General features: G+C 42.2%; 2 protein-coding genes across 5 annotated transcripts in view; both read left to right on the forward strand.

Moving 5' to 3' along the window:
* The window catches only part of galnt14 (UDP-N-acetyl-alpha-D-galactosamine:polypeptide N-acetylgalactosaminyltransferase 14 (GalNAc-T14)), a 202,816-nt gene extending 190,004 nt beyond the window's left edge, over nucleotides 1–12,812 (forward strand). For both annotated transcript variants that reach the window (XM_033648965.2, XM_033648966.2), the window contains 2 exons: nucleotides 3,003–3,122; nucleotides 9,922–12,812. In XM_033648965.2, coding sequence (XP_033504856.2) covers nucleotides 3,003–3,122; nucleotides 9,922–10,080 — 279 coding nt within the window. In that variant the 3' untranslated portion in view covers nucleotides 10,081–12,812. The remainder of the gene's footprint in view (nucleotides 1–3,002; nucleotides 3,123–9,921) is intronic.
* A 1,611-nt stretch (nucleotides 12,813–14,423) lies between these two features.
* angel2 (angel homolog 2 (Drosophila)) lies at nucleotides 14,424–25,333 on the forward strand. Of its 3 annotated transcripts, none has more exons than XM_033647836.2 (9): nucleotides 14,424–14,643; nucleotides 16,459–17,483; nucleotides 18,566–18,786; nucleotides 19,519–19,588; nucleotides 19,774–20,204; nucleotides 20,330–20,465; nucleotides 22,353–22,422; nucleotides 22,758–22,888; nucleotides 23,392–25,333. In XM_033647836.2, the coding sequence occupies exons 2-9, from the start codon at nucleotides 16,466–16,468 to the stop codon at nucleotides 23,553–23,555; spliced, it is 2,241 nt and encodes a 746-aa protein (XP_033503727.2). In that variant the 5' UTR covers nucleotides 14,424–14,643; nucleotides 16,459–16,465; the 3' UTR covers nucleotides 23,556–25,333. The 3 variants fall into 3 exon arrangements, with proteins under 3 accessions (XP_033503727.2, XP_033503725.2, XP_033503726.2); XM_033647834.2 differs by lacking the exon at nucleotides 14,424–14,643 and adding an exon at nucleotides 15,425–15,566; XM_033647835.2 differs by lacking the exon at nucleotides 14,424–14,643 and adding an exon at nucleotides 15,425–15,566 and having other exon boundaries at nucleotides 22,356–22,422.
* Nucleotides 25,334–26,593: the final 1,260 nt, after the last annotated feature.

A 26,593-nucleotide genomic window follows, 5' to 3' on the forward strand; every position in this document is an offset into this window, starting at 1 on the left:
TACGCTAGAGAAATTTTATTTTCCCTTTTTCTTTTTAAATGTGTTAGGTTTTAAAATAAGCTTTACAATGGACCATGGATAGTGAGCTCTTTTTTCAAGTTTAAATCTGTTTTCCTTATTTCCTCTTCTCAATATTGCTCTTTCCACTCTCTTTGCCTCTCAGTTTTGTTAGCCCCAACTATGTCTCTAGTGCCCCCATGTTACTCTGACAAAGTTGTCAGATTGCCACACTGTTCACACAACCTGCTGTCTAATAATCAGGAGGCTTGAAGTCATTGTGGTTTTCAAACTACATGACTGACTGGTGACAGGGGGCCACACACCACAAGATTGTTCCTCAGGAAGAATCCCTGATTGGTGTGTCAAGTGATGCGAGGGTCTAACCACAGCCCAGGGTTGGGGGGTTGCTTACAAGAAAATATCAAAGTCAAAAAAGTGACAAAGCAGTGCAAGTCATTAGGTCAATAACTTACTGGGAACATACAGAAACATTGCATACAATAGTCCACCTTCCACCTTTTCTTCTCATGTCTCTTTCACTCTTTCTCTCTCTCAACACAAACACACACACACACAAACAAACCTTGGAAAGTGCCGCTTGCCTCCACCTGTGTCTTACGCTCTAATTGGCTGTAGTTCGCTGACAAGATCGCTGACTGCTAGGGGCGTTGTAGTTGGGGAAAAAGTGGGACTGATTACACAGGGCCCCAATGGGAGGGAAGCCCATGAAAAGCAGCCCTTCTGTGTAGAGTTTGCATGTTCTTGTGGGTTTTCTCCAGGTACTCCAGCTTCCTCCCACAGTCAGACATGCAGGTTAATTGATGACTCTAAATTGTCCGTAGGTGTGAATGTAAGTGTGAATGGTTGTCTGTCTCTATGTGTCAGCCCTGTGATAGTCTGGTGACCTGTCCAGGGTGTGCTCTGCCTCTTACCCAATGTCAGCTGGGATAGGCTCCAGCCCTCCACGACCCTCAAGAGGATGAGCAGTTATGAAAATGGATGGATACTTAACATAATTTATTTCAAATTGGCTGAATAAACTGCTCGAGAGATTTGTCTCTAAACACAGCTAAAGCCAAGTGAGTGACTGCTGAATGAATGAGTAATTCTCATTTAAAACAAACTTCACGAGCGCATTTTTTCATCTGCGTAATATTGCGAAAATTAGGCCTATCCTGACCCCAAAAGATGCAGAAAAATTGGTCCATGCTTTTGTTACCTCAAGGCTGGATTACTGTAACTCTCTATTATCAGGTAGCTCTAGTAAGTCCTTAAAAACTCTCCAGCTAATTCAGAATGCAGCAGTACGTGTACTAACAGGAACTAAGAAACGAGATCATATTTCTCCTGTTTTAGCTTCTCTGCACTGGCTCCCTGTAAAATCCAGAATTGAATTTAAAATCCTACTGTTAACTTATAAAGCTCTAAATGGTCAAGCTCCATCATATCTTAGAGAGCTCATAGTGCCATATTATCCCACCAGAACACTGCGCTCTGAGAACGCAGGGTTACTCGTGGTCCCTAAAGTCTCCAAAAGTAGATCAGGAGCCAGAGCCTTCAGCTATCAGGCTCCTCTCCTGTGGAATCATCTTCCTGTTGCGGCCCGGGAGGCAGACACCGTCTCCACATTTAAGACTAGACTTAAGACTTTCCTCTTTGATAAAGCTTATAGTTAGGGCCGGCTCAGGCTTGCCTTGTACCAGCCCCTAGTTAGGCTGACTTAGGCCTAGTCTGCCGGAGGACCCCCCTATAATACACCGGGCACCTTCTCTCCTTGTCTCTGTAAGCTACTGTCATTACCGCATCTCTCTCTCTCTGCCTCTCTCTCTTTTTCTGTGTCATTGTGTCATACGGATTACTGTTAATTTATTATGCTGATCTGTTCTGTATGACATCTATTGCACGTCTGTCCGTCCTGGAAGAGGGATCCCTCCTCAGTTGCTTTTCCTGAGGTTTCTACCGTTTTTTTTCCCCGTTAAAGGGTTTTTTTTTTTGGGGGGGGGGGGGGGGGTCCTTATCCGCTGTGAGGGTCCAAAGGACAGAAGGATGTCATATGCTGTAAAGCCCTGTGAGGCAAATTGTGATTTGTGATATTGGGCTTTATAAATAAAATTGAATTGAATTGAATTGAATTATGCTGCTGGAGCACCAACGTACACTGGGTTTCAAAAAGGGTGGGAAAGAAAGAAAAAGAAAAGGTAAAGAAGACACACTGACATGGATCAAGAGAGGAAGAGCAGGGTGCCACAGAGGTGGCTTATGCGTTGGACCCATAATTCGGTGCCACACCCCTGCTGACTGGTCCAAATATTTAGCACACTAGAAATCTTGGAAGCGCCTGTGATGCACCGGTGAGCCTCTTGTTTTGCATCTTTGGACAGGTCACACACAGCACTCGAGCACCTCTGATATGAAGAGTCACGTAGTGTGAAGTACAGCATAGAGCCCTGCTACCCAGTAGGGGAAGATTTTTTTTTCCATTTTGTTTCAACATGTCAGTGTCTCACACACAAAGTCAAGCCCATAAAAACATGGTTTCCCAAGTTTGGTGTGGAGGAACTTCACTGGTGTGCACAGAGCCCTGACCTCGACCCCATCCAGCACCGTCTAGGATGAACTATAAAGCTGACAGTGAGCCAGACCTTATCACTCAACATCAGCGTCGGACTTCACTGATGCTTTTGTGTCTGATTGTCAGGAAATCCCTGCATCATGTGGTGGAAAGGCTGCAACCAGAGGAGAAGAGGCTGTTATAGGAGCGGATTAGTGGTCTAAACGTATCGGAACAAGAAATGGGAATACACCAGTAGAGTACCTATAAAGTGAATTGCAATTTAACTAAATGTGTCTTTACTACATTTCTTGCTTACTTTCATGACCGCTCATCAGAAACAAAGCCAACAAAGCACTTGGAAATGTCAGTTTTCAAAAGCTGACAAACAACATTTGAATCACTGAACTAATGTAAAATCATAACTCTCTTTGTCTCTCTCTGTCTCCAGGAGTGGGTGTACACTCACGGGCAGCAGATCCGACAGCAGCAGCACTGTCTGTCTCTGTCCACCACCTTCCCTGCCTCCCAGGTCCTGCTGATGCCCTGCAACATGGCTGACGGCAAGCAGGTCTGCACACCCACCCACACACACATACACTTAGACAGACACCCATTTATTGTGGTGTGTAGCTGCAGGCGAGTCACTACTGTATATCATATGGCTGATAAATTAATCTAAATGTTAATTAATCTTAAGCTAAATTTGTCTAAAGATGATCGTTACACTCAAACACACACACACACACACATTCACGCTGCAGGGGCAGATGCTTGACACTTTTTTGGACAGCCAGCTTGAAATACTTTTTACACACACAGACACACACACACACACTTGTCATTACCTGACCACTGGGCACCTTGACGGTGTCCCAGAAGCCCCTGCAGCAGAGAACAACCTGACAACCAATAAATCACCTGAGAGAGAGAGAGAGAGAGAGAGAGAGAGAGAGAGAGAGAGAGAGAGGAGGAGGAGAGGAGGAGAGGCACAGGTGGAAAGGTGAAGCAAGACAGACAAAGGAGGAGAGGAGAGGAAGGGAGGGAGGGAGGAGAGAAGGAGAGACAGGAGAGCGGAAGGGGGAGGGGAGTCAAGGGAAAGAGAGAGGTAGCTGAAGATTAGCTCATTACACCTCACCAACTGTTCAGTCTGGGAGGAAATATGTGCTGAAGTGTGTGTGTGTGTGTGTGTGTGTGTGTGTGTGTGTGTGTATTAATGTGTTTGTTCCAATCTGTATTCTTGCATTGTAAAACAAATCTACTGGACATGAACAGACGTGAAAAGAGTGTGTACTAGTGTGTGTTAGTGTGTGTGTGTGTTTGTCATCACTGTTATTATGAATTATTTGATCTATGAGTCATCGGTGACGGGTGAGAAAGATGGAGTAGCCTGAAAGAAAAGACATGGTTAGATGGCATATAAATACAAAGGAGTAGGGGCAGAGAAACAAAAACAGAGATAAAGAAGTAAAGAGGGAGAGAAAAGGCAAGCAGAGTGATAAGATGAAAGGGTAGAAGAAATAAGACAAGGAAATGAAAAGCAGGATGGAAAGAATGACATGGTGAAGAGGAAAGCAGGAGCTGAGATAAAGATAAGATAAAGATAAAGGAGGAGGAGGAGGTGATAATAAGAGAAAAGGGAAATCCTAAACAAACTGGCCAGTAATGCGTCATATAACGCACAACAGCAGCACACAGCGAATACACAGCAGCACGTCAACAGGACCTCAAAGCGAAATAAGCAGCATAATACATCAAACACAGCGACTCTGGACTCGGGACTCTGGATTCAGGAGCCTTTTGTGTATTACTCCAGCCAGTTCTCCCTGCTCTGGCTTTACAGTAGTGAGTCTGTGGCTTCAACAGGTCTGGATATTTTTATACCTCGAGAATAGGTTCCCCCATGGCAGCAACAACAACACAGAAGAAGATGTGCTATCACCACACAAGACAAGAAGTCAAGGTGCAGTAGACATGCCAGTTGAGAGAAGGGAGTAGGAGGGAAAAATATGTCAACTGGCGTCAGAGCTGAAAATTAGGACCATGGTGTCTTTCTCTCTGAGCAAGTGTCTGACAGACAGAACAAAATGAGGAAAGGAAGGAAGAGGTAGGGGAGAAAAGAAAGTGGGTTGGGAAGGGGTAAATAATGAGGGGAAGGAAGGGAGGAAAAACGAAGGTAGGAGTTGAGGAAGGAAGAATGACTAAAACAGGGAGGGAAGAAAAAACAAGGCTAGAGGGAGAGTGAGAGGGGGAGAAAACAAAGGAAGGAAGTGAAGGAAAGGAGCAGAAAGAGAAATGTGAGAGATGTACTACACAACACACACACACACACATACTGATACATACATATATATATATATATATATACATATATAGACAGACAGACAGACAGACACTCACTGGCCACTTTACTAGGTACATCTTGCTAGTACTGGGTAAGACCCCCTTTTGCCATCAGAGCTGTCTTGATTCTTCATGGCATAAATTGAACAAGGTGCTGGAAACATTCCTCAGAGATTTTGGTCCATATTGACATGATAGCATCACACATTGCTGCAGATTTGTCGGCTGCACATCCATGATGCCAATCTCCCGTTCCACCACATCCCAAAGGTGCTCTATTGGACTGAGATCTGGTGACTGTGGAGGCCATTGGAGTACAGTGAACTCATTGTCATGTTCAAGAAACCAGTTTGAGTTGATTTGAGCTTTGTGCCATGATGCGTTATCCTGCTGGAAGTGGCCATCAGAAGATGGGTACACTGTGGTCATAAAGGGATGGACACGGTCCGCAACAATACTCAGGTAGGCTGTGGTGTTTAAACCATGCTCAGTTGGTACTAAGGGGCCCAAAGTGTGCCAAGAAAATATCCCCACACCATTACACCACCACCACCAGCCTGAACCATTGATACAAGGCAGGATGGATCCATGCTTTCATGTTGTTTACACCAAATTCTGACCCTATCATCTCAATGTTGCAGCAGAAATCCAGACTCATCAGACCAGGCAACGTTTTTCCAATTTTCTATTGTCCAGTTTTGGTGATCCTGTGTGAATTGTAGCCTCAGTTTCCTGTTGTTAGATGACAGGAGTGGCACCTGGTGTGGTCTTCTGCTGCTGTAGCCCATCTGCTTCAAGGTTCGACGTGTTGTTGGTTCAGAGATGGTCTTCTGCATACCTTGGTTGTAACAGGTGGTTATTTGAGTTACTGTTGCCTTTCTATCATCTTGAACCAGTCTGGCCATTCTCCTCTGACCTCTGGCATCAACAAGGCATTTCCACCCAGAGAACTGCTGCTCACTGGATATTTTCTCTTATTCAGACCATCCTCTTAAAATGAAAGTGAAAATCCCAGTAGATCAGCAGTTTCTGAAATACTCAGTCCAGCCCATCTGGCACCAACAACCATGCCACGTTCAAAGTCGCTTAAATCACCTTTCTTCCTCATTCTGATGCTCGGTTTGAACTTCAGCAGGTCGTCTTCACCATGTCTACATGGCGAAATGCATTGAGTTGCTGCCACATGTTTGGCCGATTAGCTATTTCTCTTAACAAGCAGTTGCACAGTTGTACCTAGTAAAGTGACTGGTAAAGATACCAGGGTATTACCAGGCATAGCACAGAGAACACAGTTATACATATACATATATATACACGCACACCAGAGCCTGTGTGTGTGCTATGTTTGTTCTTAAGCTAAGCCACTGAAGCACATCACTGTCATGTAATTGAAACTAGTGAACCTTTGTACCAACACAAACACACACACACAGAGTGCTGTAACATGTCCCAGTTGAGAGTGTGTGTGTGTGTGTGTGTGTGTGTGTGTCAGGAGGCAGGAAGTAGAGCGATGATAGCTAATTAGAGTGAAGATCCACTGGCAAAACACAGCCCAGAGCTGACTGGTAGATATACTGACACACACTGCTGAGAGAAACAGAGAGAAAGAGGGGAAAAATGCAGAGTGAGGTTAAATTAAGGCTAGAGAGAGAGATGGGGAGGGAGATTGGACAAGAGACACTGGGAAAGACAAAAAGAGACAGAAAGAAAGGAGACAGTAGAACTAAACAGACCACAACAGACACAGCGAGCGCGGGAATAGAGGAAAAGAAGTAAAGTCATAGTGAAAAAACTTTTAACGTGACTGTGGCTCAGAGTTTACTTTGAGTTGTGTATATACGTTGCATCACATCTTCACATTACAGCGTCCAACCATGATTCTTTTCTCAAACCTAACTGGTAGGGGCGCTAGTTATTTGCAAGATATCATGAAGCTAATTCATTAGATAGACGCACTGTTGTATGAGCACACATTGCTTTGTCATGTAGAAAGACTCCTGCCAGTATCCACTCATTAAAATTTAAAAGTAGTACAACGTGTGTGTAACTTCCTGTTACACGCACTTACTGTCAAACACTTTCTCTGTCAAATGCAGTGAAGGCTACATTTCCCGAGTTGCCTGTTTTTGTGCTCTGTTACCTCTGTCTGTGTGTGTGCAGTCTATAATTACAGAGCTTGAGCTGGATCAGGAACAGCTATCTCTATCATGTTGTTGCCTCTTGTCTTCACCTCTCGGGGCTACCTGCTGTACAGGAATGATTTCTCCGACACAATGATGCAGTGCTGTAGACCTTGTAACTCGCCAGTCAGTTTTGTGTGAGCCACATCACCAAGCTGAGCAAACATGATTTTCTGAGCCCGGGAAGACATACATGGCATTCATGTGTTTCGAGATGGCTTAAATTCCTGATGTGACTTGGCCAAGAGACACGTCAGAAATGTTGAACCCTGTCCAATCAATTCATGTGGTCTTTCTCGACTTTCATGACGTGCAAACACGATTGAGATAGCAGGGGCTAGAGACAGACTTCTGGGAATGTCAACAACCATGGCATCACAGAGCATGTTGGTAGCAAACATTGGGACATGCTGGTATCTCTATCATATCCTCCAGAGATTTGCCATAGAATTCAAGGCATGTTGAGCAGTGCATTCTAGTTACTGAAGATCAGGGTAATTTATAGATGGGCCACTTAACAACAATACAACGTCTTGATTGTGTAACTTTCACTTGTACTGCTGTTTCCTGCACCAAATGGAGTGTAGTCAACTTCTTTTATGCAAAACAACAATGAGTCAAATCCCTAACTCACGGAATTCCCCTGAAGTAGGAAAGCCAAGTAGTCATGAAATTTTAATACCCGCAAAAGCTCCAAAGGAGGGGATTTCAGGTCTATCTGTGTTCACCCTGTGATGACCTGATCGCAGTGCATCCTGGGATCCCGTCTCCTCCGCTGTCACCCTGGAGAGGAACAAAGGGACTGAGAAGCTTTAATGTATGTACAGAACGGTATATAAAAGAGGGATAGTGATGTGTGGAGAAGGACAGATGCAAAGTGTTACTCTCACAGGCCGACATCAGCATTGCTGCAGCACTCAGTAATGAGGTGAATACTAATTGATTTACTTTTAATTATCCCTCCGTCTTTTTTTTTTTTTTCTTTTCAATTAAAAAGCTCCGCAGCCCGTCGCTACACTGTGATGAGCGTGTCATCTTGACAACGCTGCAATGGACCAACAGTGCGACTCTACAGAACAAAGCCAGTGTGTGTGTGTGTGCGCGCATGTGCATGTGTGTGCATGTTGTTACAAGGCCTTACAAGATCAAGATACATGACAGTGAAACGCTTCAGAGGCCCAGCAAACACAACATGGCCGCTTTCTGCCAATATACACACTAATGCAGAAAATTTAAACACACATTAATCCATGTGCACGCTCAGATTACAGACACAAAGAAACACTTACAGATATCATATGCTCACACCCAGATTGTCTCTTTTCTCTTTTATTTCCTTCACTTTCTCTTGTTCTCTTCTCTCATCTGTCAATCTCTGCTCTCTCTCTCTCTGTCTCTGATGACTGGGTTTCACACCCACAGCTGGATGAAAGCCTCTTTTCATGTCTGATCATATCTGCCGCTTTGTTTTCCAGCTAAAGAATCCAGCTATGAATAATGCACACGCATGCAAACACAAAGACACACACACACACACACACACACACACACTCTACAAACTCTGTGTTTGGTCAGAGAACCACTGGATCAAAGCAAAAAGTCAGGAGAGGCCTCCATCTAGTGGTGTTTGATAGGAACTAGTATTAGTATTCTAGATTCTAGAATAGTATTCTAGTATTCATGACCACATTAAAGGAGAAGTTTTATAACAAACGTTGATGTTGATGATAAATATAATCAATGGAACCAATAAATTCCTCTGTACAAGTTGAGTTTTCCCTCTTGCACAGCCATTATTACAGTGCCTACATGCACCAGGATGCTTTGCACCTGACCTCCTGACATTCAACCCTCAAATACTCCCCAAACTTGCCCAAAGTAAAGGCATCTGACATAAGCTATTACACTGTTTGACTAGAATACTAGAAAAAACAACATAAATGGAATAACAACAGTTTTATCAACAACAAACGTGTCTCATTCAAGGTGTCTGCCCTAGCACGTTTTTCTTTTACATGTTCCTTGATAAACCTCTTTTTTTATAATTCTGTACACATGCGGTTTAGGCCAAGTCCTGTGTAATTAACCCCACTAATTACTCTGATTACTGTGTGCAGTGTTTCTGCACTGCTGCAGTCTTTTTCCTTGTAGTTTCTGTTGATGAGGTTTGATCTCATCTGTGGTGGTTGTGACTGTTAATGCTGCAATATATCCACCTCTTTCTCTGTGTATTCTGTGTATGACATACTTTGCACTCCATTGCAGAGATTCAAAGACACAAATACTTGAGCAAAACAACATATATCTTTCGTACAGCTCTCCAAAACAAACATGGTTATTACATGAATCATTTCAGATGTTTGTGTCTGAGTCGGTCTGAAAGTAAACACAGAAAGAAGCCGCCTGAGACGGCCATTATGACTGAGTGTGACATCAAATCTCACTGTGGATTGTAACAGATTCATGTTTCTTTGCATTCCGCACATTTGTCAGACAGCACTGTACCTGCCCTGCAGAGCATGACTGAAGACCTCTTCAGAGATGGTCTCGGCTGACTGCAGGTTGCAGCATCAATAAGATCCTCCAAGCAGTACCTTAATAAAAACTTTAATTACGGCTTTTGCATACTGCAGCGTTGCCTCCTGCTATGACAATTTTGAGATCAATGGCAAGCATAGATCTAAATAAGGGCAAATTGTTGGTTTGATCTCTGCTAAACTAAACTCTTTACATTTTGCTAAATGTCTTCTAATTAATGTTTTATTGTAAGTTCACATACAAAGAGAGAACATGTGATGGCATGAAGCAGTTTATTGACAGTATTATTTGCTCTTTTTGTGCCTCCAGCAATGGCAGAAGTCGGGGACTCACCTGGAGCATCTCGTCTCTCGGTTCTGTCTGGACTCTGAGATGGCTCTGGACGGGATGGACTCCTCTCGAATGCTGGTCATCAGCCCCTGTGAACTGAGTGCGTACACACAGAGATGGGAAGTCCCCTTCTCCTGACCCCCTAATCTTTCGACTCCCACAAACCTACCCCATCACCCGTTCACAGCCTCAAAGACCTGCGCAGAGACAGCTGCTCTGACAGAGTGAAGATGCATGAGCACGTCGTGTCAAAGTGCTGCAGCTGAATGGAACGTTTTTTAAGACTTTTTGACGCCTCTTCACTGTTGATCATGAGAAAAAAAGTGCAGATCTGTGGGATCTAAAATACTGATTTACTAAGGATTCGTGCTGGATCAGAACATCACTGAAAGGAAGAGACACATCAGAAATGTCTGGTTTATTTTATCTTAAAGTGTGTATGTTAGAGGCTGATGAGAAGTTCGGGGAAGAGTCAAACCAAGTGCACCTTAAAACCCTGACCTGTCACAGACTCCAGTTGGACAGAAAAAATATCAGAGAATGTGTCTTGTAATCTTTTGCATTGAAAGTGTCTGTTTTTGAGGATGTTTAAGAATCTGGGAATTAAAACCAAGCACAACTCAAGTTCTTAGTTTACTTGGTCAAATAACTGTCACTGTCTTTGCTGCAGTAGAAGCACCTAGATCAGATTGTCGGATGAGAAAGTCATTCTTCTTGGGATCTGATCAGGAACTCACCTGTGACTGAAAGTACAGAACAGAATCTGTGATGTCTCTTCTTGTTCTTAATGACTTGTGGTGACACTAGCACCTTAGTACAGTGACCATTTGACTTGATGAACAGCACACCGTTCCAGTTCACTCACGCCTTTCAACCCAGCTGACCAAACAAATTTTTTTTTTTTTTTTTGCAATTTTATTCATCAGATTTCATGATATATTCACACCAAACACAAAGCGAATTTTCACATCGTGTTACTCATGCGAACATGGCTGCTGGAGTGTTTCACAACTCGCAAATATTCTACCTGAGCAGCTGTGCTAGCTAACTGAGGAGGGCAGCTAACGGCTAACTTGGTTTGGAGTAAAGTACAACTGATAGCTGGAATCAAATGACGTTAAACATGGTAAAAATGAAGGCTTCGTGCTCTGAACCAGCATGAACCAAGATTGCTCATTATTATGTCTCATAATGTCCCAGCAGCACATTCCCGTTTCACACCTTCTGTTGTGTATCTTTCACAGTAAAAGACCAACTTAAATTACTTAGAGCATTTTGCTCAGAAGCAACTCAACATAAAAACGTACAATCACTCAGTCCTCTGCTTTTTCGATCTTTCTCTGTACAGTGCTGACGTTGAGTCAAAGAGCTCTGGTTGCCCACAGATGGTGACAGTAATTTTTTCTTTGTATTTTTTCAGCTACATCTCTACTCTGATAGGCTTCCGTGAATCACACAAATTTCCTGTGTTCAAATATTGAAAGTTAAAAACTTTTCAACCCGCGCAGATACACAAATATACTCGAATTTCATGTCTTTGCATCATTTGTGTGGTGTCATTGCCACCGCCTGGCACAAGTTTGTGTCTATTTGTGTCTTTGCATTGACTTGCTATGTAGTCTTGCTGTGTGAAATGCTTGCTTCGCGTTCGGTGTGAACACATTATTAGTAACCCTGCTTTGTAAGACAGACTCGCAGATTGCTTCGTACCAAAAAAAGATGTATAAGGATGACCAAATGATCTAACACTGGTAAGTCTGGATGAGTCCTCACTCATTACTGTTTGGGATAGTTTCTTATTCTATGATTATCTATTCTTCGACTGGAGATATGTCCCTTTACTGTTTTGAAGTACGCAAAGAAGTGGACAAGACATTTTGTTGATTATATGACCATAATTTCCTCTGTAAAACTTTTGCATGCTGCAGCTTCCTTGGCTGTGTCAGCGGAAGAAAGACGGAGCATGGAGGAGAAGGAAAGACACAGAGGAGGGAACACAAAGCTGGATTTTAGGAGACGCTAACAGGCCCTGGCTGAGCTCCTGGTGCAAAAAGACGTCAGTTTGACACAGAGGGATTAGCAGAAATACAGATTTTAAAAAGGGCTATGGTGTACATAGAGACAAACAGGCACAATGAGAGGTAACATATAAATAAAGAACAGCATGTCTGCAGCACATCTCATTCTGTATGTCTTGGGGGACAGTTGGCAGATTCCAGTGTTTCCTGTGGCAGCAAGGATGCAGCTGCTGCAGCAGCTTCGCATCGCACGCCCCCCATGAAATGCTGCTGTGCATGTGAAAATTTACACAAGTCTAGTTTTTCTTTCTCACGTTAACTTTATCAAACTGGAGGGAAGCTTCACTCACACTCTTCTTTCAGTCCTAAATGCAGTTATGGTGTTAGCATCTGTCATGTTTTCGTGCAGGTTTTGGAGGATTTATATAAATTATTATGGGTTTATTTCTCAAGGAAAAGGTGTTTACTCTTGTTACTTTTCACAATCCTGATGATAGATGAAGCAACCAAACCTTTTGTTTTATTTCTGAGCACACTGACAGGACCTGGGGTTGTTGCTGATGGACAAACTGCAGCTGCTGTAGAGGTCAAACCTACGACCCTCCAGTCATGTGTCAGCCTTCTTTCAAATTCCAACAGAGTCAAAACACAACTCAACTGAACTACAGACCTATGTGGAAGTATTCTTCTCTCAACTTCCCTAACAGTCATTTTGCAAGTCAGTTTTTCACAAGATGGATTTCTAATTTCAGACACAAATTCTCCACAGATGGTTTCCTGCTCTCCTGTGTTTGACATCGTCCACTGCATCATTTTGATATCCTGTTTGACTCCTGAATAAAGGTTTTATAATGGCTTTTTCTATTTTATTGAAATGGCTGTGGTGTTTACGTGCAGGTATAATTCTGCAAACTGGAAGCTGCAACCGGTACAGAAATTGCAGACACACACTTCATTTTAAATCAATAAACTAAAAGTCAAAATGTATACCATAAAACTTCAATTAAAAGCCTAGTCTCAGTTAAACACCCAGTCCCTTTTACTAGCCTGGTGTGGCTACACAATTTGACAAATAAAGGCCTGTCTCAATCAGAGGCCTGGTCTGGTTGCTTAGCAGTTCATTTTTAGAGGAGTTCTTTGGATGTATAAAACCAGGTTGTTGGCTACCCTCTTGAGCTAACGTTGGATAACTGTTTAGATCGCACATACGAATATAAATGTTTAACTTTTAGTCAATATGGACATGCTACACATTGTTAGCTCAGGTTCTTCACAGTTCAATCGTTCAGTTCATTTTACTGACACCATGAGCAGCAGAAAAGACAGTTACTAATTCAGATTTACGGGCAAAACAAGAAAAAGTGATGACTCTCTTCTTTTGAGGCTGTCACAATGTCAGCCTATGTGTTCAATCCTCGATAACCGTGTAAGTTTTTCATATTCGTTTAGTCTAAGGGTCCTCTGACGAAAAGAATGAAAAGGGTTTTTCATAAAAATTAATTTTGTCTGTCAGAGCTAGATTAGATGAATGATTTGTAACTGATTTGTTATTCAAAGTCTAATTTTTAGACAGTTTTGCGTGAAAGGAATTAAAAACCTGTCCCAAATATTAGCCCGTTGACTTCAGCGATTTAAGAACATAATAGCTCAAGCTACTTCTTGAACTTTTAGGGTATTTCATTGTTTCATTATGTTGTAATAACACCATTTCATGTTAGTTAAACACAATACAAAGTAAAAAATATTATACTTACAGTATTGCTAACCACCTCCACTACTGATACTAGAGGTACTGTCACTACTATAGTAGGTAACTCTACTTAGTGCAGTACTTAGTACTACCTTCACTGCTACAAGCAACAGCTTCTCTTATCTGTATTGATACTGTTACTACTGCTGTAACTGTCTGTTGTCATTATATTACTACAGCTACTATCACTAGTACTACCACTAATGTAATCTGTTACTGTTACGATTTCAAGTACCAAAACAATATTATTAACCACAGAAAAATGAAGTATCTTGGCACAGTTACAATCAGTATTTGTAATACTACTGCTCCAGCCCTATGCAACTATGCAGGGTTAGGGTTAGGTAGAAGTAAATAAAACTAGGTAAATATTTTTATCATGGAAATAAGCACTCAGAGAATGAAAAATATTACATTAAAAATGTGTTTTTCCGTCCTGTGAAAGAGAGGTCAACCTTCTGCTCATAAAGAGGAAGCTAAAGCAAGTGCAAGTTATGTTCTTAGGAACCTGCACTCCCTTTATTTTTGATCTTCTATGGGAATGTGATAATTAAGATGTGGGGAGCTCATGTGTTTTGGTTTCATACTAAGTAAAGCATAATAAACTTATGTGGGAGAGGGGCTGGATCTCTCTCTCTCTCTCTCTCTCTCTCTCTCTCTCTCACACACACACACACACACACACACACACACACACACACACACTACACATACTGTACAGGCGACAGAGAGAGAGAGAGAGGGGATGTGTACAGACTCCCCTCCTCTCTAACACCACCGATCCGGATAATAAACCTGTTTCCCAGCTTTACAATGCTACTCTTTGTTTAACGTTACCGAATGACAGAAAATGTCGCACATTAGCAGCTGACCTTTCTCTTGAAACCGTTTTTGTAACGGCACCGTCATCTTCTAGAAGAGGGTCTCTTTTACGTAAGTACAATGACCTTTTCACTTCGCCATCCTTATCTTCAACACAGCAGCTCTTTAAAATGGAAAAAGAGCGCAGTGACACTCATTTCTAATCTAATTACGCATTTTGTGGATTTTTGCCGTAACGACAAATGAAGTCGTGACATTTTAGGATGCTCTTGATTTTTAAAAAAAAAATGTAGTCGTGAGGTTCGTTTCCAGTCAGGCACTATTTCCGCTGTACCGGCTTGGATGTAGTCCGTTTACTGATTTCGCATCGTTGCATTCGAGTCTAGGGAACGAACAAAAAGACTACAACTTCCAGCGAGAGGGAGAACAGGATGCTGCTTTTAAAAGCTTACAGAAATGTTGGAATTAGTTACTTTAAAAGCCCATACGTCGGGAAATTCGCAGGAGACGTTTCTTGGACTTTACAGTAAGGAAAAATGAAACAGTCTATTGCTTCTTTTTTGTGTATGTTACTAGCAGGCAAGCCGCTGGTAAAGAAAACCAATATTGGTGTTGTATGTCTTTAGCTTTACGTAACAGTTTGTAACGGCAATTATCGTTGCTTATGTTGATATTGGTATGTTTTTCCTCTTCTTCATTTTGTCCTAGGTATCACTGAGTGGTGTATGTAGCCTGTTTTATGGTATAATGCCTGTATTAAGTCCGGCGTCACAGTCCAGTCGCACGTGAATCACCATTTTATTGAATACTCTGGAAAACACGAGCTTAGCCATAGTCCCTGAAGGCAGCACCCGTTTTCGCGGCGCTCAGTTTACGTTTACTGTTACGTCATATGAAAGGGACTCTCAATCTGCTGCTTGTTTTGAATTCAGCCCCACATCGAGTTAAATCATCGATAATGATCACTGATAATAATTTGTGTAGATGTATCCGAGCGGAAACATAAAGAATGTCTCTTTCACCTCCGGAGAGAAGTAAGTTAATGTGAGCTAGCTGCTCAGGGTCAAATAATAACGGCATTATTAGAGTTGTGTTCATGTTCAATGGGGCAGAAAACAGCTGACGGTAGTAAACTGACTGATGTTTTCAAAACAACCAACTCTCACAGCACGACAGTATTTATCGCAAACGTAACTTTGTCTTGTCACCTAAGGGTTTGAGCCTTGTTGTCAACATTGTTGTAGCGAAATTCACATTTTAAATAACGTTACATGTGTATTGTTTCAACTTGTTAAACTCCACATAGCCGAAAATAAGCTGCTAATTTAGCTTATTTGACCGCTATCCTGCAGCACCAACTTGAAGAGGGCCAAGAAAATAGAAAAAAGAAAGCAAAACACAGCATCTCCTTTATCAGTAGTTTATCTCATCGCTTCTGTCTTTATTCCATCACCTTCCTCGCAACTGTTTCTGTAGTAACAGGGCTGAAAGGCTTAGTCAATACATCATTAGTCATCCTACAGAAAATCAATATACAACAATTTTAACAAGCCAAAATATCAAAAATTCACTTGTTTCAGGCTTTTAAATGTGAGGATTTGCTGCTCTTCTTTTTTTATATAATTGTAGCTGAGTATCTTTGTGGTTTATGAGTGTTGATCGACACAAAAAGCTATTGGAAATTGACCCCTTGGCCTTTGGGAACTTGTGGTGACAATCTTTTACCATTTTCTAATGTTTAGAGCATAATAATAATAGCAATCAGTTACTTTTAAAGTAAACTGACATATTGACAGATATTACAATTATATGCTACTGCCCTGAATGTTTGCAAAATGTTTATTAACTTATTGTTTGAGCTGTGCAGATTGAAGTGTCTTTCTCTGTATCGACTCTCCTCTAATATCTTTCTTTTCCCCCCTTCAGCCACCCGATGTTCCTTCATCAGCTGAGCTCCTTCAGCTCCTTCTTTCTTTCTCGCAGCCGTCCCGCTCTGTGCAGGGCTGGCTTCAGGAGCAGCAGTGCCTCCCCTTTCTCCTCCTACCGTCCCCAATTTACCCCCGCTCCTCCTCCATGGTGGTTGGTGCGGGGATTTTCCCCCTGGCCTCCTAGACTCCCCCACTCCTACCCAGTAGCCCAACAGATCTTTTCTGGTAGGACGTTACACCCTCAGAGCATTAGCCCAGGTAACTTTGGTGGAAGTTGGTGTTCGTTCTCCACCTCTGCTGGTCTCATGATGGAGCGGCCTGACAGAGAGCCTCCTCTCAAACGGAGAAAAGGTGCAGAGGAGAGGAGGGGCACTGAAGAGAGGGAAAACAGAGGAGGAGCAGCAGGCGCAAGTGGTGGCAAGGCCAAGGATGGAGGCTCCAAGAAGGAGCACCATCACCAGAATTCCAGTGCAGGCAGCCGCCCTCAACCAAACTACCGCAACAAAGATGGAAGTCGAGACAGAGGGAAGAATGGAGCTGGAAAAGGTGTCAGTTTGGTAAACAGCAGAGATAAAGTTGTAGAAAGGACTAAAGCTGGGAGTAGAGACAGACCGAGAAAAGACAGTGCTAGTCAAGATGAAACCTTGAACAGAGGGAGGTGTACACATCAGCAAGGAGGACATAAAGATTCACAGCCTGTGAGCTTGAGGACTCAAACCCCCAAATCAAACCCTGAACAGGATAAAGTTCCAGTGCACAAACCCAACCCCTGGTTCAAAGGCAGGGGTGCAGAGCAGCAGGGAGGGTGGTGTGGGAGGACTACGAAACCACCACCACCACCACCACAGGGACAGGTAAAGGACAGAGCCAGTGATGGAGGGCAGCGGATGGGGCTTCCATCCCAGCCCTGCAGCACCACTCGTCCCCCAAACCCGTGGCAGGTTGCAGGAGCCGACAGGCAGCCTCCTCCACCTGGAACCTGCCCGCCTGTCAGAAAACAGGAAGACGTTAAACCAGTGAAATGTAAGTTCACTCTTCTAAGGCATCATTTCAACTATTCACTACAATCTGTATACTGTTTGCTACAGTGCTGACCATTTACTGAGCAGATTAAATGTTTTTTAGTTTCACCTTACAGGCAGTCTTTGGTTTTAGTTCATTTTGTTCTGGGTGTTTTTAAATAAATAATCCATTTCAGTGGACATAAAAAAGTGTCAAAAATATGCAAATGGTCGTCTGTCTCTATGTGTCAGCCCTGTGATAGTCTGGCGACCTGTCCAGGGTGTACCCAGCTGTAGCTGGAGGCATAATGTTTTTGGGCTGTCCATCCGTCCATCCCACTCTTGTGAACGCAATATCTCATGAACACATTGTGGGAATTTTGGCACAAATGTCCCCTTGTACTCGACGATAAACTGTTAAGATTTTGGTGGTCATAAGTCAAAGGTCAAGGTCACTGTGATTTTGTCTTATTCTTGCAAACACGATACCTCAAATTTTGGTTGTTGAAGGTCAAAAGTCAAGGTCAGTGAGACATTACAAAAAATGTTTTTGACCATAACTCAAGAATTCTTACACTTACAATGACAAAACTTCACATAAATATCTAGTAGGTTAAAACAATGAAGTGATGACATTTTATTTCCCAAAGGTAAACGATTAAATTCACTGTGACATCATGTTATTTAGCATGAAACACTTTTCTGGCCGTTTTTGGCCGTCATATCTCAGGAACAGATAGGGAGTCATATGATCAAATCCCGTGGTAATTGTAATTTTTTACTACTGTGTGTTTAATTAAGAACCTGCTATGATGACGGACTGTCATTTTCCCAAATGCCAGTCTGAGGCCTTTAGAAAACAATGAAATAAAATCACATAAAAGATCTACACATAGTGGCTTTAAATCCTTAGAGTCAAGGGCTTATTTTTAATGTCTACCTGAATGTCATAAACATATATCAGGAGGACACTGTTGTGACGCTGTTGACACTAGTTTATCATTAAATAACATCTAGTAAATCATTAGGACATGAAGCCTCCTGGGTTTTGTGGTATTTAATGAGTCTGAGGTTGAATTATTTCCTTTATCTTCCTCTCCTCAGCTCTTCAGAGACACTGGGAGGCCTCACCTGCCTGCAGTACTGACATCCAGCCACCAGGGGACAATACAGCGTTTGACTTCTCAGTGATGTCCTACAACATCCTGTCTCAGGAGCTGCTGGAGGACAACACCTACCTGTACAGACACTGTAACCCCGGCGTCCTGCCGTGGAAACACAGGCTGCCCAACCTGCTGGCTGAGATAAAGCAGTACAACGCTGATGTGAGTGAGTTAGAGCTCAAGACACTTTGATGATCCCTGTGGGAATAAGATGGCTGTTCAAGCAGAATGTAGCATACTGTATTCAGGAGGATATGTACTATGTGGTCAAAAGTATGTGGACAGACTACTGTTTTTACTAATTTAAAAGGGACCAGACATGGTTTAAAACCTACATGTCACTTATTGCCCTGTGCCAGATTGTAGCTTTAAAGGTCCAGTGTGACAGATTTAGGGGCATCTATTGGCAGAATGATATATCATGTTTATAATAATGTTTAGTTTATATCCACCTGAAAATAAGAGTCGTTGTTCTTTCCTTACCTTGTATCTGAGCTGTTTGTATCTACATATGGCTAAGGTCTTCTCCCACAGTGTCTGCCATGTTGTTTCCACAGTAGCCCAGAGCAGACAAACCAAACACTGGCTCTAGATAGGACCATTTGCGTTTTCGTGTTTTAGGTTGGCCGCTGTAGTTCTGCTATAGACTTGGCACACAGGAGAGGTTGCAGTTTGTTGCAATCTGCAGCCCCACCACTAGATGCCACTAAAATCCTACAACCTAGACCTTTAAGCTAATTTGCATTTGTAGTCCCTCGGCAGGTCACGCTAAAGTATATAGAGGGTCTACCCAAACCATGAACGACAGCCCCAGACCAAAAGTATACAGAAGAGCATCAATATATATCTTTGATGATAAAGACCTAAGATTTGATGGAAAATCTCTTTTTCTAGATCCTGTGTCTTCAAGAAGTCCAGGAGGATCACTATGAAAACCAGCTCAAACCTGCTCTTCAGGCACTAGGTAGGTGTGTGTGTGTTTAAAGTACACAAATGTATTTTCTTATTTGTAACCTTTTCTGTAAATATTCTTCTACTTTAACACTATGACTTAGTGTTTTCTGCCTTTACTATTTATTTGTATATTCATTAAAGTGTGTGTGTTTGTGTGTGTGTGTGTGTGTGTGTGTGTGTGTGTGTGTGTGTCAGGTTACCAGTGCGAGTACAAGAAGCGCACAGGAAGGAAACCCGACGGTTGTGCAGTTATCTTCAAAACCTCCCGCCTGTCGCTCCTCTCCTCCCATCCCGTCGAGTTCTTCCGCCCTGGTGACGCCCTCCTTGACCGAGACAACGTGGGATTGGTTGTGCTGCTGCAGCCCAACAACATGATGGGCCAATCAGATCCCTCCTCCTCCATCTGTGTTGCCAACACTCACCTCCTGTACAACCCTCGCCGTGGGGACATCAAACTGGCCCAGCTGGCGATCCTATTGGCAGAGATCAGCCGGCTGTCCCACCGTCAGGACGGGTTGACCAATCCGGTCGTGCTGTGTGGGGATTTTAACTCCACACCTTGGAGTCCGCTGTACAGCTTCCTGACCACAGGCTGCCTGGAGTACAGAGGACTGCAGAGCAGTATGGTGAGATACACACCCATTAGTGTTAACAGAATAAGTGATTAGTTGGTTAATCAGTTAATAAAGTTTGTAAGAGCTTACTTATCGTATGTGAAAGCGAAGCCTGACTTAGTTGTTTGTGTCTTCAGGTCTCTGGTCAGGAAAGCATTCCCAGAGGTCAGCCTCGTCTCCTCACGTCTCCACCCTGGTCTCACAGGTTGGGAATCAATTATAAGTGTCAGTACGAGAAGAAACCCACAGCTGAGTCCTGCAGCAGCCCCACAGGTGCACTCACTGAACTAAACTCAACTTACTGTAGGGTTTAGTTTATTTAAGACCTCACAGCTCACAGTCCAACACTTGTTTAAACTCATTTATTTTAATGTAGTGGAGGCAGTTTAGCTAAGCACACATTTAAGCTTTGTTCAGTGTGAGGCTACATTCACACTAATACATTTTTGTTTTGAAACTGTCGCTACATTTAAGCCAAGCGTCCGCACTGCGTGGCATTTTGGACCCACTAAAACAGACACCTTTGAAAATGCTGCTGACCCTATTTTAGTTTGAACATGGGTGGAAATAGAGACTTATGGAAATGATGATGCACACACTCATGTTCGCTTTCTGATTGGGTCTTACCAGTCACAATGCAATCTGGAAATCCATCGGTAAAAACAAAACAAAAAAAAAACACTTTTTTTTCTTCCTTTACCTCTGGAGGCACAGCCCGGAGTTTTTCGACTAACGGAAGTGCAGGGGCCTCGGCCATCGCTCAACCCCTTCACTTTGCCGTGTTGTTTACAAATACTTCGGGTAGAAAACCAGCAGAGTTTAGCTATATATCACATTTTTCACGTCATTATATCACCGTGTAGACTAATCTGATGTTTGTTAAGTCTAAAACACATAAACACAGTAATTGAACAAACGTTACTATTTCTGTGTGCACGTTTTGTAATTAATAACATGGTTATCGTAGATTAGCTGGGCTAACCATTAGCTGTTAGCCCCGTTAGCGGTGTCTGTAGTAACTCAGTAACTCAATAAACGGTCCGTGAAAAAAAATATTTTTTCCAGCGGATATCTTAGTTACAACATGGTTGAGCTAGCAAAGCAGTTTTGTGTTGCTATGTGTGGTATTTATTCAGTTATGGGAAATCACAATAAAGCAGCAGTGGCTGCAGCTGACAGGGACAGTTAGCAAAGCTAACATCAGGACGTCATCTGTTTAAAGCCTCCTGTTGTCGGATATGACATAAAACTACTCCAGTTAGCTCAATCATGCTGTAACATCCGCTGGAAAAAAAAAAAATTTTCACGTTGACGAGATGGCGTTTTGGGTGGAGCGGTCGCCATGGACACGGAGCTTGCTGTTTCTGTAGGTACACATTTCCTGGGGACACCTGCACGTCTTGGCCCCGCCCCCTCCATTGTGACAGGGCTGCCGACAGATTCTACAATGTAAATTGCAGAATCTGTCTTGAGAGATTAGTCACAATGTGTCCAGCCAAAACATTTTAGCCAGGTTCATACCTTTTGGGGTGGAGGCAGGTTGCAAAGCAGCTTGCAGAGGAAGCAGCAACAGTAGACAGGCTAGAGCAGTTTAAATAGGGCGTCCTGAATGAGATTCGCCAATTGGTTGCAATCATGTGATCTATCAGCTAACTTCCTTCCATCAATCAGCTGCTCCATCAGTTGATTGGGCTGTTTGAGATCAGCTGAGCTTGACATTGTGTCCTGCCCAGTTAGTAGTGTTTTTGTTCTACTCAAGCTCAGGACAAGATTCTTTCAGATTATTACTTGTGCAGTCTAATTTAGTCCATTATCACTCTGAGGTTTGTACAGTAAATATGAAACCACAGACAGCAGGGGTTAGCCTAGCTTAGCACAAAGACTGGAAACTGAGGGTAACTGATAGCCTAGCTCTGTTCAGAGGAGCAAAATCTGCCTAACAGCCCCTCTAAAGCGACTGAAGCGGAGAAAACAGCACATTATTCGTAGGTTATGCCCCGGACTGTTTCCTGGCCTGTTAAGAATAAGAGTGGTTTAGAGTTTTGTTGTGATTTAATCCAGCTTAGGTCGGATGCTCAGTTTAACTCGAGTTTAGTTTGTTGTAAAGTGTGTCAGCTGAATGTCGAGCGGCATCACTGATCTACTCTCTTTCTCTCTCAGCAGTAGAAGGAGCGATCTCTAATCTGACTGTAGAAGATCTCGCCACTAAAGCTGCTGCTGCTTTTCACAGGTAACAGCTCTCTTTCTCTCCTCCTCTCTCTCCTCCCTTCATTCCTCTCAGAGTTTGAACCCATTGTTGAATTCTCACATCATCTGGTTGCAAAAACCTGTAAATTAAAAGTCTAATCTCCCCATGAAAATGTGCCTCCATCACAATTTGCTCATTCACTTTTATATCAGCAAAATCTGTCTGTGCCTCAGGCAGGCGTCAAAACTTTATTAGTCTCATTCAGAAGTTTCTGGTCATTTTGATTTAATAATGTGGAATAAATACCTCTGAAGTATAAATGTAAAGCAGGCTCTGCAGTCTTCTCTAACCCTGTGTGTTTCTATGTGTGTATTTAGAGCTACGATCGAGCACAGCCTGAAGCTGCAGTCGTCCTACCAGCACTACCTGAAGGCTGATGGGAGACCTGAGATCACCACCTCTCACTCCCGCACTGCCTTGACAGTGGATTACATCCTGTATACTCCCGGTACTGACACACACACACAAACACACACACAGAATCGCTTTCTCGATGCCTCACCACAGTGTTACCATTATTGATACTGATCTGGATGCCTAAGTTTAGACATGAATACTAAAATGATGCTTTTTGTAGATACCTTACTACTCTTACAAACCTTTTGTCTGCGATTGAGAAAAATATTTAAACAAATTAAAATATATGCCTTATTAAAGCTGTTTTAACACTAACACTAAATAAAGTACAAGCTCAGGACATATGTGATTTAAACTAAAGAAGATGAAGAATCTGATTTAAACTGTGAGACAGTTTTCAAAAAGTATTATGGTCACCATCTGCTGTTCTTCACCATCTCTTATCTTATAACTTATCTCCTGTCTTTCTTTTTCTCTTCTTCCCTTTTTTTCTTTTTTCCTCCCCTTCCTTTTTTTATCTGTCTTCTTTAATCTTGTCACACTGCTATCGCTCCATCTCTTTCTCTTGTTTTCCCCTGTTCTCCTTCTTCAAAGATTTCATCACACCTCCTTCATTTCCTGGTGGGCGGGGCCTCCAGCTGCTGGGCAGGCTGTCATTGGTTGGCGAGTCGGAGCTCGAGGAAGTCAACGGCCTGCCCAATCACTGTCACTCGTCTGATCACCTCCCTCTCCTTGCTCGCTTCCGCCTCCGCCACTGACCCAGGTGGATCGCACGGGCGTGACGCCTCAGCACTGCAGCTCAGGGAAGAGTTCAAGATGTCTATTGGAGTTGTTTTCTCACACGTTTACTGAAGTGTGGCGCTGCCACGCCAGGAAAACAAAAACTGATCAGTATCAGGTAATATCATGAAAAGTTTCTTGTTATAACAATAGATGTTTTTCACGATTTTACAAGATATTTTCCTGTAGTAACAAGAAACTTCTCTTGTAAAAGAAGGAAAAAAAACTTTTGTTATAACAATATACTATTTATATTGTAACATGAAACATTTCAAGTTACGGCATGAAACTCCTGTTTAACTCTTGTTGGATAATAAATTGAGGAATATAGTTCGTCTACACAACCTGATTAACATGAAACGCTTCACATTCAGTTTCCTTTCTATACAAGAAAAGTTTCTTGTTATAATGTGAAAATATCTTGTGAAAAATGTTTTGCTATAACAAGAAACTTCATGTTATTATATGATACATATTAGTTTTTGTTTTTCCTGGTGTGGCAGCTCTACACTTTCATACATGTTGCCTGAAATACTATTAAAGTCAGTTATCCACCACACAGCCATGTAGCGCAGGTATGTGAGTTACTTCTCTGCAGGAAGAACCTTCTTTTAGAGTATTTTTCCCAAAACTGTGGCAGTCAAGAAGAAACTTGATTCACTTGAACACTCTGTAAAATCCTAAACACACCTCAGTAACAGCAGGAAACCCCAAAGTGTAAAAGTCCAAGGTAAAATCCAAATACTTTGATGAAGCATGCCCAAAATGTTTTTTAAATGCTCAGATTTTAGACGATGCTGATGACTGAAATGTGTCCATGTTGGACATTTTGCATAATTTTTTTGCATTTGATGAAATGTTTAAAACAGTTTTTTTTAAAAGAAGAAAAGAAAATCTACAGTATTCATAATTTTTACAGGGCAGATGAATATCATTTTACATTCAAAGTCCCTTTTTATCTGTCTGCGTTCATGCATTTCTCTAAAAGAAACTAAAAGCATCAGGTAAAGAATTTATGAACATGGCTTGTACGCACTATGAAAACAAATATTTCAATTTGCAGTTGTGTTGCTGTTGAGAAGATTTAATTTTTTTTTTTGTTTGCGGAAAGAAGTTCTTGAAGTTCAACACTTCCCTTTTAACATACAACCGTGTTCTCCTGAGAGGTGAATCTATGAAGGGACAGATTTTAAATCTATTTTTTTAAAGCCTGAACATTATCACTTAAAGTTAAATTTAAAGTGCTGCTGATGAGAAGAACTACTTGATATCTTTGTTGGCCATGATGGAGGAGCAACGCAACTCACATCACCCCCAAATCATTCATAGCCTGGGGGGCTTAAGACATAACCAAAGATTTGGTTTCTGAAAACTAGAGCGTTTAACTCGTCTTTTGAAGCTTCAAACAAGTAAACAAGATGCATGAAATAACAGTTAACATATTTGGCTATGTTGTTAAATTCCTCTTAAAACAGTCTATAAACGTTGCTTCTGTATCATTGCCTCGGAAATTGTTTTATATGTTTATAATTTATAATATCACATCACTGTACATTTCACCTGCAGACTCAAATGGAACAGGAGTATGAATTTAGTGCCATCAGTCTTAAGTTAATGTACAGTACTCATGAACATTGTGCTATAGTTTTAGACTTATACATAATCAATAAATAACAAGGAGTCAATGTATTTTTCACATTTTGGGGAAAAGTCTGCCATTTTTTGATAGTTTGTAAATAAAGGACATTTGTTTCTACACCTGGCTGCGTTTGATTTAATATTGGCATCAGTGATGATGTCATTCAACATGTAACTAGAACATACGCTCGTACAGTGTTTTTTTTTTTTGTTTTTGTTTTTTTTTTAAGAGGAGTTTGGTGTCTTTGTCCCACAGACAGACAGAGGAAGACTTTGGCTCCAGGATCTTCCCGCCGCCCCTCGCTCCTGTGTGCATTCACTGTTTCTTTGACAATGTTGTATTTGTTCCTAAATTTAGACGGCTGTTTGTCTTGCTCATGTATAATGGGAGTTGGCTGGTGTCCTCTGTTCGTTTGTCATCGGAGAAATAGCTGCAGAACCAGCAGATGGTTGTTTTATTCCCATTTATTGTTCTGCAGGGAGTCAGCTGTTGGTCCTCTTCAGTCTGATGGGATAGAGCTGTTTCTTTCTCATCGCCATGCATAATTAGACACTGCTGTTTTTGTGTTTAGTCTAAATGGAAGCAGCTGTATTTTCTTAAAGGATGTACAGGATTTTTCCTCTGTATGTCTCAGAAAAGTGCATGCATCTCTGAAACGGGCTTCTTCAGCGTGAGCGCATGTGTGTGATGGTGACAGATGGTTGCACCGTTTACCTCGTCTCCCCTCACAAACACAATGTACTCAGGACCTCTTGGTATTCTGTGCGTCCCTCTGCACTGCAGCAAGACACCCGGCTGGATCTCAACAGGCCTCACAGGCTCCCTTATGTCTGTTCTTATACTCCGGAGGGGCCAGACTCGATACCTTTTGTTACTGTCATCCCCACTCACAGGAAATAACATAACTGGGGACTTAGTGTGACCTGCACTCTGTGATTTGAGCTTAGTAAACTTAAAAGTCCAGTGTGTAGGATTTTTACTGGCAGAGATGGAATATGATGTAATAAGTGTGTTTTCTTTAGTGTATAATCACCAGAAAATAAGAATTATGTTTTTGCTTTAGAATGATATTTTTATATCCACATAGGAAGCGGGTCCTCATCTATGGATATCACCATGTTGCACCGCCGTGTTTCTGCAATAGCCCAGAAAGGACAAACCAAACTGTGGCTCCAGATAGGACCATCCATAGTTTCGCTTTAGCCACCGTTAGCCACTTTTTATCACTGGGTCCATTTGTTTTGGAGAGGAAGACACCTTTGTGGACAATTTGGCTCCAGGTAAAAACTTTCTGAACAATAAACACTGACGGAATTCAAACCAGGAGAATGGTCAGCTGGATGCAACCTGCAGTCCTCACCACTAGATGCCACTTAA

The sequence above is a fragment of the Epinephelus lanceolatus genome, chromosome 13 (genome assembly GCF_041903045.1).
Source record: "Epinephelus lanceolatus isolate andai-2023 chromosome 13, ASM4190304v1, whole genome shotgun sequence".
In the NCBI taxonomy this organism is placed as follows: Eukaryota; Metazoa; Chordata; class Actinopteri; order Perciformes; family Serranidae; genus Epinephelus; species Epinephelus lanceolatus.

What these genes read in the sequence shown, in the direction of transcription:
- angel2 (XM_033647834.2), top strand. Translation starts at nt 15,517, where the DNA reads ATGTATCCGAGCGGAAACATAAAGAATGTCTCTTTCACCTCCGGAGAG. An exon ending in AGACGTTAAACCAGTGAAAT is followed by an intron (nt 17,484 to 18,565) that starts GTAAGTTCACTC and finishes TCCTCTCCTCAG; the next exon opens with CTCTTCAGAGACACTGGGAG. An exon ending in GCTGCTGCTGCTTTTCACAG is followed by an intron (nt 22,423 to 22,757) that starts GTAACAGCTCTC and finishes GTGTGTATTTAG; the next exon opens with AGCTACGATCGAGCACAGCC.